At 60.0% G+C, this 10,913-nt stretch overlaps 2 protein-coding genes across 2 annotated transcripts in view; one reads left to right on the top strand and one right to left on the bottom strand.

The window, feature by feature from the left end:
* Positions 1-40: 40 nt before the first annotated feature.
* LOC103904527 (glutamate dehydrogenase 1, mitochondrial) lies at positions 41-7,850 on the top strand. The gene is made up of 12 exons (XM_019473833.1): positions 41-176; positions 839-919; positions 1,411-1,466; positions 1,965-2,028; positions 2,612-2,706; positions 2,913-3,092; positions 4,685-4,822; positions 4,996-5,133; positions 5,838-5,918; positions 6,447-6,662; positions 7,037-7,099; positions 7,734-7,850. Exons 2-12 carry the CDS (start codon positions 895-897, stop codon positions 7,848-7,850), a joined length of 1,173 nt encoding a protein of 390 aa, XP_019329378.1. The 5' UTR covers positions 41-176; positions 839-894.
* Positions 7,851-9,256: 1,406 nt separating this feature from the next.
* SNCB (synuclein beta) overlaps positions 9,257-10,913 on the bottom strand; it is a 2,890-nt gene continuing 1,233 nt past the window's right edge. Inside the window, exons 4-5 of the mRNA XM_009286024.1 lie at positions 10,240-10,329; positions 9,257-10,003 (exon numbers count right to left, since the gene is read on the bottom strand). Coding sequence (XP_009284299.1) covers positions 9,971-10,003; positions 10,240-10,329 — 123 coding nt within the window. The 3' untranslated portion in view covers positions 9,257-9,970. The remainder of the gene's footprint in view (positions 10,004-10,239; positions 10,330-10,913) is intronic.

Below are 10,913 nucleotides of genomic sequence, written 5' to 3'. Positions count from 1 at the left end.
GGCAGCAGAGGCCCGGCGGGGCGGGCTGCCCTGGGTGCGCGGGCTCCTGGAGACCATCCGGCGCTGCAGCCATGTCCTGGAGGTGGCCTTCCCCCTGCGCAGGGACAGCGGCGCCTGGGAGGTGGTGCGGGGCTGGCGGGCCCAGCACAGCCAGCACCGCCTGCCCTGCAAAGGGGGTGAGGCAGGGAGCCACGGCCCCACTACACGCTTCTCCATCCCTACCCAGCCCTGCGCGTGGGGCTCTGCGGGGCTCACCCCCGCGTGGCTCAGGGAGCGAGGAGCCTGAGTGGGGGGCGTCTACGTTAACACGGTGGTGGCCGGGATGCCTACGGCGGTGGCCAGGAGGATGCCGCCCTCGGATGCATCCTCCAGAATGACGAGGGGCGCCCTGGGGGAGGCAGCTTTGCCAACCTCAGCTGCAGCCCAGCTGCTCACACTGGAGCACAAGAACAGTGCGGCTGGCGGCCACCCCTGTGTGCGTTTGACTCCTCATCCTAAACACCATATACTCACTGCCCTAAACACACCTCCAAGCGGTGACAGCTGTTCTGAGCCTGAGGGGTCCCAGCCTCCTGTCCCCTCGCCCTTAGCCTGAGGCTTTCGCCGTGCTGCGGCTGCGCTGCTTGAGGTGCCACCACAGTAAAGGCCTGTGTCTGTGGGATGGCCAGCCGGTAGGAACCTGCTTTCCATTCTGTGGTGATCTGGAGGAACAATTGCTGATCACCTATTGCGACTAGATGCTGCTCTTTCAGAAGAGTCAAAGCCTTTCCTACAATGCCTCTGTGCCATTTGTGGTAAAAAGGCAGGGACTCTTCATTTCTTCTCTCTCCTTTCCCAGGGGTTCGTTTCAGCAGCTCAATCGGTGTCGATGAAGTAAAAGCTCTGGCTGCATTAATGACATACAAATGCGCTGTAGCGGGTAAGTACAAGGGGAATGTAAAGCACGTGGTGACTTGGGCATGGGATGGGGCTGTGATACCGTGAGTCAGAAAAGCTCGTTAGATGCTTTGAAAATCAGAAGTGCTCTGGAAGTGCAGGATGTTCCTCTGGGCACAGATGTGCGAGGGCAAGGCTTGCTGTGGCTGCAGAATATGCCACTGGCAGTCCGGGATGTTCGTGTTAATCAGGGAGCGTCAAGCATCGTGCTTCTCAGATGCAGTCTCTGTGCCTGGGTTGTCATGGATTCAGCTCTGGCTGGTGGCGTTGGTGGCAGGCTCAGCGTCTGTATCCTGTCCTGCCTTCAGCTCCGCTCCGCAGAGGCCGCGTGGTGTTAGGGGGGAGCCATGTGTGGCGTGGGGAAGCGGTGGACCCTTGCCTGGATTCACCAACAAGGTCACGATTGCTGTGGTCGCCTTCTCCCCCAGGGGAGCAGGCAGAGAACATCTGTCTGCCTTACCTGTTTTTTTCCAGATGTTCCTTTTGGTGGTGCCATGGCGGGTGTGAGGATCGATCCGAGAAAATACTCGGTGAGTTCACTCCTTTCCTTCCCCCACCAACAGCCCATAACTCACGATCCATTTGCACAGCCCTTCCTCTCCGTGCGTATCACAGCGATGTGTTCTGACAGGCAGGGGGAGATGCTTGTAGTGAGTAACGCTCACCCAGCAACTGCGAAAAGCAGCTCAGGGCGGGGAGAGGGGTGGTGAACTCTGGTTTATGGGTGAGTGCATCTGGCCAGACACACACTGAAGGAGCCTGGAGTAGGGACGCTCCTGCTGCTGCCTGCTGTGCTGGGAGAAGGTGCAGATCAGCGAGAGGTTGGAAGGGCAGTGAGCAAAGGGACCAGGAGTTCACACATCTCTCTTTTTCAATCCAGGGTCCCCAGCCGCTGTGAATTAACTCCCTGGAGATGTCAGGGTGTGCCCTGTACAGGCAGGGCAGGGCAGCTGCCGGATGCTGTACCGCGGCTCTGTGATTTTTCTTGGGGCCTGTAGTAACAACTGTGTTTTGTTTTTCTTGCACAGGAACATGAGCTGGAGAAAATAACGAGGCATTTTACCGTAGAAATGGCCAAGAAGGGATTTATAGGTGAGAGTGGGTTTGTCCCCATTCTGTAAGCAGCGTGTGGCTCGCAGGCAGGGACTGGGCAGCGGCGCTCACTGCCCTGGTGCTCTGCTGTCTGTTCACTGCTTTGCTCTGCCTGCGCTGTGAATTTGGAGCAGGGGGAGCCTCATGCGGCGCTGAGCATGGCGGGGCTGGCCCAGGCTGCCCCCCAGGTACTGCTGGGCAGGGGTCTCACCTGCACGTTACCCTCCATTCCCACTGGCCTGTGCAGTTGCAGAGAGGAATGAAGGCTTCTCCTGCCTCAGCGCATGATAGAGAGCTCAGTGGGTGCTGGTCACAAGGCAAAGACCTTTACATTCCCTCTTTACTTGAAAGTGTTGGGAAGGGACACAGCAAAGACCCTGCGAAAGCCAAAGACGTTCATGCCTGAGGGGAGCTGGGGAGGCCCTGGGGCATGGGCAGCACCACGCTTTGGTCAGGGGACTCCTTGGTGCGCCCAAGGACATGACCAGCCTGTGGAAATCACCTGGCTGTGCATGTGCCATTGGTTGGAGCAAAGCAATTGAATTGCAAAGACAGGATTTGACAGATTTTTCTACCTCCGCAGGGCCTGGGATTGACGTGCTGGCCCCTGATGTCAGTACTGGGGAGCGGGAGATGTCCTGGATAGCTGACAGCTACACCCACACACTGGGTTACCGGGTAAGCTCTGACAGTGCTGGTTTGGACCCCGGGATGCCGTGGGCACTATGAGGGTTCGTGCCCAGAGGCCCTTGCCAGTGACTTGCTTTAGGTTTAACTGAGGCTTAGGGGAGGGTGGGGGAAGCTGAGGCTTGGGGAAAGTCCGATCTAGAGGACCTGCACCAGGTGAGACCTTAACCTTTGCTCTCCCCATCCCGGCCTCGCAGGACATCAACGCCCAGGCGTGTGTGACAGGAAAGCCCATCAGCCAGGGAGGCATCCACGGACGACACTCTGCCACCGGGCGGGGGGTCCTGCATGGCATTGAGAACTACATCACCAACACAGACTACATGGACCGCATCAGCCTGAGCCCCGGCTTCCCCGGCAAGACCTTTGTGCTGCAGGTGAGCGCTCAGCCCAGCTACAGCTCTGAAGAGGACACTTCCTCGGGATCTTTCTGCCCCTCCTTTCCAGGAGAGCTTTCAGTCTCAGTGCTGCCTGGACATGATCTCCCAAATCTCTCCTCACCCTGTGGCAGCTCGCACTCGTTTGAGCAGCTTTTCAGACCTGCTGCGTGCAGAAGTCCAGGGATGCCGTGGCGCTCACACCGCACAGGCATTCCCAAGGTTTCTCTGTAGTCATCCTGCCTGAAATTGCTCATAAAATGGAAGCTGCGACTGACCCTCGTCTGCGCGGCAGGCAGAGCAGAGAGGTGGCAGGACACAGGGGGCTCTGCCAGACTGGGTGGAGAGAGCCGAACCCAGTGACGTCACGTTTCTGTCACCTCCAAACCAGCCGCAGCGAGCCATGATGTTACCCACAGCAAAGGTCCTGCTTGTGGGTGCAGCCCCCATCTCTTCTGGGTGCTCTGTGGGTCTGGCCCGCGCTGGCCTGCCTTGCCCAGCGACCTGGGAGCTCGGTGGGACCCTGTGGGTGCCAGCCCTGCCTTTTCCCTTCTCCTCCCAGGAAGGACCTTCCCTTCCCTGCAGCTCAGGGAACTGCGGTGAAGTGCTTCCCCCTGCTGTAGCTCCAGGAGCTTCTGCTCTCGGCCAGGCCCTGCTGCCCCATCCACTGCCCACTCTGCCCGCAGCTGCCTGTTTCCTGCTGAGGCCACTGCTCTCTGCAAGGGAGAAATAAACTGGAAACCGCGCAGCTGAAGTCTTGCCTGTGGCCGGCACTTTGTGCTTCCCTCCGAGCGCTCGCTCCTCGACGCAGCTCCCTGCCACGGGGAAGAGGCTTTGAACCGAGGCTGCACCTGGAGCTGCTGCCCGCAGCGCCCTCAGGAATGGCCCTGCCTTTGCTCATCCCTTCCCTTTCCACGCATCCTTCTACTTCGCTGATACAGCAGAGAATGAGAAGGCTGAAGTCTTTGGCTACTGTTTGTATAATTTTGCTGTGTTTGGGGGATGTTTTTGCAGTCTCAGGAACCAGTGTTGCTTTTGGGAGCTGTACCAAGCTGGCAAGCACTTTGGGGCAGACAGTGCAAAATCATCTGTTCCCGTAAGAAGAGCTGAGCTACCCCCATGGCCCTGCCTCGTGCTGGTGCCATGGCAGCCGATCGCACCCCCTCAGTGTGAGGTGCAGGAGGATTGCTCAGATCATGCCTAGGAGCTGTGTGGTGCCCACCAAGGGACTGTTTCTCACTGGATTTGTTTTCTGTTGAGATCGGCTCTTAGAAGCTGAACAGCATGCTGTGCTTGGAACATAGCGTCCAGGAGCTCTGGAGGTGATAAAGACAGGCTGAGCTAGAAACCTTTATCCCATGGGCTCTGCTTTTCACAACCCTCTAACTAGCCAAGGAGATCTCTGTCCTGCCAGGTCCTAGTCTCCATCCAGCCAAAATATTCACCAAGAACTGCTAGATCAGGGGTTCCTATTTGTGCTTCTCAGCTCAAGCTCCTGAGAGGGGGCTGTTACCAGAGCGGCAGGTCAGTTTTCAGTGTTTATCCCCATGACTTCCCTCTCTCCAGACCTTCTCTGCTCTCTGTTGCTGTAGGGCTTTGGCAAAGTGGGGCTGCACACTATGAAGTACCTGCACGAGTATGGAGCCCGCTGCGTCTGTGTTGGGGAGACAGACGGAGCCATTTACAATCCCAGAGGGATCGACCCCAAGGAGCTAGAAGACTATGAGCAGGTGAGTTAAGCCCAGTCAACCCAGCCCCTGTTCTTAGGGGGGGGTGGTCAGTGCCTGTCTCTGAAACGCCCATGGAGAAGGGGGCTGCCCCTCACCTTCTGCAGAGTCCAGCTCTGAGGGCAGTGCTCGATGCTGCCAGGCTGGGCCCAGCTGGGCTCTCCTGTTCGTTCCAGGGCCACGGCACCATAGTTGGCTTCCCAAAAGCAGAGCCCTGTGATGGCAGCATCCTGGAGGTGCCCTGCGACATCCTCATCCCTGCCGCTATTGAGAAGCAGCTCACGAGGGAGAATGCACCCCGGGTGCAAGCAAAGGTACAGACCGCTCGTGCCGCACACTCCCAACAGGCCCTGCATCAGTGCGAGTGACAGCAGCCCAGACGAACCTTCGCTTTTGGCACTCAGCACCCCAGGGAGGTGTCACATCACTGCACTGACAGCTCGCCCGCTGTGCCAGAGGGACAGAGCCTGAGGCAGAGGTGGCAGGTCACATAATTCAGGGGAAGAGGAAAGCCTGAGCCCTTCCCTTTGCTGGCAGGGAGCAAGGATTGTTGGAGTGACCTTGGCTGGCTCTTCTGGCATCCTCAGTCTTCATTGCTGTATCAGATCCTCCCCTCAGGGCAGGGGAGATGGTATCCTCGAAGGTACTGGGTGTCACAGTGTTGACACTGAAAATCATAGGCAGCAGGTAAGAGTGAACAAAGTAGGGGACTAGTATGAATACCAGCTTCCTCCCTTCACCGTGAGCTCTAGGGACCAAAGGGACAGGGCGTGCTGGGACCTGGGACTCTGTCACAGCCAAGGTCTTTTGCAGCCTGAGCCTTTAATCATTCTGTGTGAAACATGAGGTCTGAGCTTTTGCTCATCCTGAACAGCTTCAGTGGGGAGGTAAGCGCCCAGACCCCTGCCACCAGAAGTGGCCTGGTGGGGGGGATCCAGCAGCAGGGAAAGCAGCCTGTCACTGGTTTCTTCTTTCATTTCCTCCGCCTATCTCACCTCTGCTCTGCTTGTGCTCTCAGATCATTGCAGAAGCTGCCAATGGCCCCACTACACCAGCAGCACATGAGATATTCCTGCAAAGAAACATCCTGGTCATCCCGGTATGTCCATCCCCACACACAAGGGGAGATGGTGGGCTCGTGGCTATTAGGGCCATACGGTGGCGTCAGCTGCACTGATGTGGATCCAGCTGGGCTCTGCCAGGCTCTGGGATCAGGCAGTGTTGATGGTGCTCTCTCAGTCAGCCTGTTCCCTGCCTTGCCCCCAGCTCCTGAGCACATCTCAGATGCTGGTTTCCCGTCTGAACCCTCCTGGTTCTTGGCTGCAGCAGCGATAGACTATGGGGCTCCTGGCCAGCACCGGGATGTCCTGCGGCCGCTGATGGGCCAACAGCAAACCGTGCCACATCACACGAGGTGCCAGAGCAGCTGGTGTCCCTGCTCAGAGGCAGTGCAGAGCCACCGTGGCTCTAGGATTCAGCCATCCCAGTAACCTCGGGACTGTCTCTGAGGGCAGAGCCCAAGAGTATGGGGAGGGACCCAAGGCAGAGGAGGAGAGATCCCCAGATGGGTCATGGGTCTTGGGGTCACCCTAAGCAGCAAATCTGAAGCGTGTACTGCCCTTGGCAGGACGTGTACGTGAATGCAGGTGGTGTGACCGTTTCCTTCTTCGAGTGGCTGAAGAACTTGAACCACGTTAGCTACGGCCGCCTCAGCTTCAAGTATGAGCGGGAATCCAGCTACCACCTCCTGCAGTCAGTGCAGCACAGCCTGGAGCAGTGGTTTGGCAAGGCGAGAGGGGAGATCCCCATCGTCCCGTCCCCAGAGTTCCAGGCCCGCGTGACTGTAAGTGTCTACAACCATGGAGGGTTGTCCTGGCTCACTTGTTTCACATTCACAAGACACTCATGTCTGCCGTCCCAGTGCTGAAAGCTGAGCTTGTGGCACACACAGAACCCCCTGTGCTATCGTTCTACTAGTGGAGGGGATGGAGTGGAGATGCTGTGTATGGTGGTACAGCCCTACCATCTGAGGGTGCTGCTGGGTGCTGCAGGGAGTCCCTTGGGAGCCGAGCCATGTGCTGGAGCCAGCTGCAGAGGTGGCAAGCCAAGCTTAGATCACCTGTGGTGGTCTTGCACCAAGCAGAGGGGCTGTGTTTGATAAATGGGTTTCGGGAGTCTAGCCTTTCCCACAAAGGATTCACTTGTTCTCCCCCTCAGGGTGCCTCAGAGAAGGACATCGTGTATTCGGGACTGGCCTACACCATGGAGCAGTCAGCCAAGGTACCTCCACGGGCTCCTGGCCTCGCCCATCCCTGCTGTCAGGCCCCTCGCCTCGCTGCAGAGGCTCTGTGCTGTATTTGAGGGGTATCTGAGGTCAGCACGAGGCCTGGGTTCATCTTCCCAGTGGTGGCTATGTCCACCCTTTGAGTAAAGCCTCATGCTCAGCAGTGTCCCTTGTTGCTGTTGGGTCCCTGTCCCTCTCTCCGTCCCCCTGAACCTGTGTTCCCCATTTCCAGGGTTGCTTAGATGAGCCAGTGGGTGCAGGGTGGTGCCGGCACTGCTGGGTGGGGGGGTCTCATGCCACCCCTCAGGGAATTGGCTGCGTGCCGTGCTCGGCAGCGAGTGGTGTGCGTGAAGCTCACCCATGGGCGCAGGGTCTGTCCCCAGGGGAGTGCTGTGGGGCAGCAGTAGGAAAGCATCTCCAGACCCGCTCGTAGATGGCTCCAGGTCTTACAGAACAGCCCGCTTGGTCGTTTGGTGTGGAGGTGACCTCTTCCCCTTCGGGTGCTCCCGGGGCCTGGCCTGATGCTTGCACGCGTAGCACTGCCTGCACCCTCCTCTGCGTCCTCTGCCCACCCCTCGCCCCCAGACCCTCCCAGCATACACCGGCCTCACAGCTCTCCTCTCTCTCTAGCAAATTATGACCATGGCTGCAAGGTACAACCTGGGCCTGGACCAGAGAACCGCTGCCTACCTGTGCGCTCTGGAGAAGGTGTTCACCGTGTACAATGAGGCCGGCTTCACCTACTGACACAGCACCCGGCAGGGCTGCCCCGGGCATCACTGCCAGCCGCACGGTGAGGGTCACAGTCCTGCTGCGCAGGGGGTGCCCAGGACACCGCGTGCTGCACAGAGGGTGCGCCCTGTTCTCTATAAATGGTTGGTTTGAGCACATTCTCTCCCTGCTGTCTGGCTCTCAGTTCTCCTGGGCAGGGGGCTGTCTTCCCCCACGCTGCCTCAGCCCCTTTACAGCCTCCTGGGCACTGGAGGAAGCCGTGCTGATGCTGGTTTGGGTCTGCTTGCCCATGGCTGGCAGAATTGGACAAGGGAAGGAAAAAATGCAATTAGCTCTAGGGGAGGGGACAGCCCACGGCACAACCAGACCTAGGAAAAGCTGTCTCAGTCCATTTAATACCGCACGGTAGGTGCTGCAAGCACTGCTGCAACTGGCGCAGACACGGGGAGCAGAGCCAGGGCAGGGATTTGCAGGCATCAGCAAACCTGTTGTGTGTCCGTGCTGACTGCTGCAGCTTCACTCTGCTGGCAAAGCTGGCGAGCCACCACGGGTAGGGGATTTAATCTGATATTCATGGTGGGGAGACTCAGCCCAACCTCTCACGCCGGCCTGTGCTGCAGTCAAGGGGCTGGAGGCTGGCTGGGGACTCAGGCTGGGCTGGTGGCCCTGCCCTGGGGGAGCTGAAGGCTCAAGGACTGCGCTCGGGTGGGCACAGGACCCCCTGCTGTGGTGGACGTCAGTTAGTGGTGTGTGGTAGTCACCTGCCCTTGAGGTAGTCACACTGCAGCTGAGCAAGCTGCGGGTGCCAGCCATGTCCCCGGCCCCCTGAGGGGACCACGGTCATGTAGGAAGGTGGGGACAGCAGAGGAGAGGCTCCCCTTTGCTCTGCGCTTCTAGCACAAGATCAGGGTGCGTCCCTAGGAGGTACCTTACAAACAGCAGCACATCCTGCTGCAGGGAGGACGGGGGGAAGCCTGCACCCAGCACCTGAACCCCCTCTGCTAGCACAGCCTGGGAGGGAACCGGTGCTCCTGGGAGGGAACCAGTGCTTGAGCCCAGGACTGTGTCTAGCCTCATCCTGGCTTGGGGTCCTCAGCCCCAAAAGGCCGCCTGCATTCACCTGTAGATGCAAAGCACTGCAGCCAGCACACAGGCAGGTGGCACGGGGACACTGCCTGCGCCCCCAGGCCTCAGCCAGAGTGTGGCTGGAGGCCCAGGGCACGGTGAGCTGCTGCTGACGCAGCAGCGAGCAGACAGGAAGGCATCTTGTCCTCACGAGGACCCGGTCCTGCCCACTCCCCAAGCTGGAAGGGGTCAGCCAGTCTGCCCCAGCCCCTCATTCCTCTTCCCAAAACTACCCCTGCCACCAAAGCACAGGGCCACCCCTCTCCCCAGGGAACCCACAACCAGGACCAGGAAGCTACAGACAAGAGTTGGCTTTATTCACGGACACGGGGGCAGCTGTGTCACTGGCAGCTGCCCTCGTATTGCACATCCAGCGATGGGGGTGGGGGGATATCCATGCCACGTCACAACACAGCGTCGGCACTATGGGACCTCGAGGGGGGCGCGGGCACCGTCACCACCCAGCAGGCTGGGGAGTGGCTTGGGTGCCAAGGGTTCACAAAGGCAAAAGACCCGTCCACCCATAGATAGAGAGATATATATAAAAAAAATAGTTCCACAATGACCAGAGCAGAACCACAAGGACACGCGTGCAAGCTAAATGTACAGCAGCCCGCGAGCAGGTAAACATGCTTTGTACAGACACAGACACACCAGGACGCAGCCGGGGTTTATGGCGCTGGGAGGGATACAGAGCGATAAACCCGGGCTTCACGGACGCACACACACACGCACGCACACCAGCCCCTGCGGGCGATGCCCACGGCTCGGGCACACGCCAGGGCTTGGGGGCTTGGACACGGCGGGTTTTTCTCACTGCTAGACATGGTACGGAGACATGGACACAGTCCCTTGGAACGGAACTGGAGGAAGAACTCGTGAGCGAACGGGGCAGGGACACCCCTGCTCCTCCCTGGCACGTGGGCACCGGCCGGGGCCGACTGGGGAGGAGCAGGGGGCTACCGGCGGTTCGTTGTGCTGCTGGTGGAAGAGGCGAGGACGGGGGTCCATTATGCCTCTGGCTCGTATTCCTGGTATTCCTCCTGTGGGGTGAGGAAAGAAAGAGTCGGTGAGAGAGCTCAGGTGGGGCACGGAGCCCCTGTCCCCCTCAGCCCCACGCCAGCCTGCCCACGAGGCTGCAGGGCTGCGTGCGTGGGGCACCTGGGAGCAGGCAGGCTCTGGGCTTTGCTCCGCACAGCGATGGCCACCAGCACGCTGAGCGCTGGCACCCCGTGCCCTCTGCGGTGCCCTGTGCCACCCCACCACCCTGTCCCCTCACCTGCGGGGGCTCCTCGTAGCTCTCCCCCTCTGGCTCCAGCAGCGGCTCGACCAGCGGCTCCTCAACAGCCTCCTGGGCCACCTCCTCCGGCTGGGGATGAACCGAGGGGTCAGTCCCATGCACACAGCCCCCCACGCAGCACCCACCCTCCCTGCCCCTGCCAGACCGGGGGGACCTGGCAGAGACCAGCAACGCACCCGGGATGCTGGGGGCTCCACATGGGGGGCCCAGCGGAGGGGGGCTGGCAAGGACACCCCGAGCACACACCAGTCCACCTAGCTGGGAGGTGACAGGCAGGAGTCCGTGGGAGCAGGGCCTGGGTGTGCGCATCCCTGCACCATTCCCAGCCCCGGCCCCAGGCAGGTGATGGGTGCTGGCACCGTGTGGGCCCTGGCGGGCTCCAGGCACTGGCGGGGCCGCAGGAGCATCCTGCATCCCTGGCAGGGGAGGGTAGGGCTGGGTAACCCCTCCCCGGGGCTGGCAGAGCAGCTGGCAGGAGAGAAAGGAGGGCGGCCGATCCCCCCGTGCAGCAGCGGTGGCGGCGGTGGCCTCATTTCTTCAGCTGATGCTATTTTGGGCTAAGCTGGAAGCCAACGGCTCATGGGGGAGGTGAGATGCGAACCCGCTGCCCCTCCCTGCCCCTCCACTGCCGCAGCTGTCAGGTCACCCCGCAG

Source organism: Aptenodytes forsteri, unplaced genomic scaffold (genome assembly GCF_000699145.1).
Source record: "Aptenodytes forsteri isolate BGI_AS27 unplaced genomic scaffold, ASM69914v1 Scaffold54, whole genome shotgun sequence".
NCBI classification, from domain to species: domain Eukaryota; kingdom Metazoa; phylum Chordata; class Aves; order Sphenisciformes; family Spheniscidae; genus Aptenodytes; species Aptenodytes forsteri.
The sequence above is the reverse complement of the archived record's forward strand: the minus strand, read 5'-3'. Positions and strand labels throughout refer to the sequence as shown.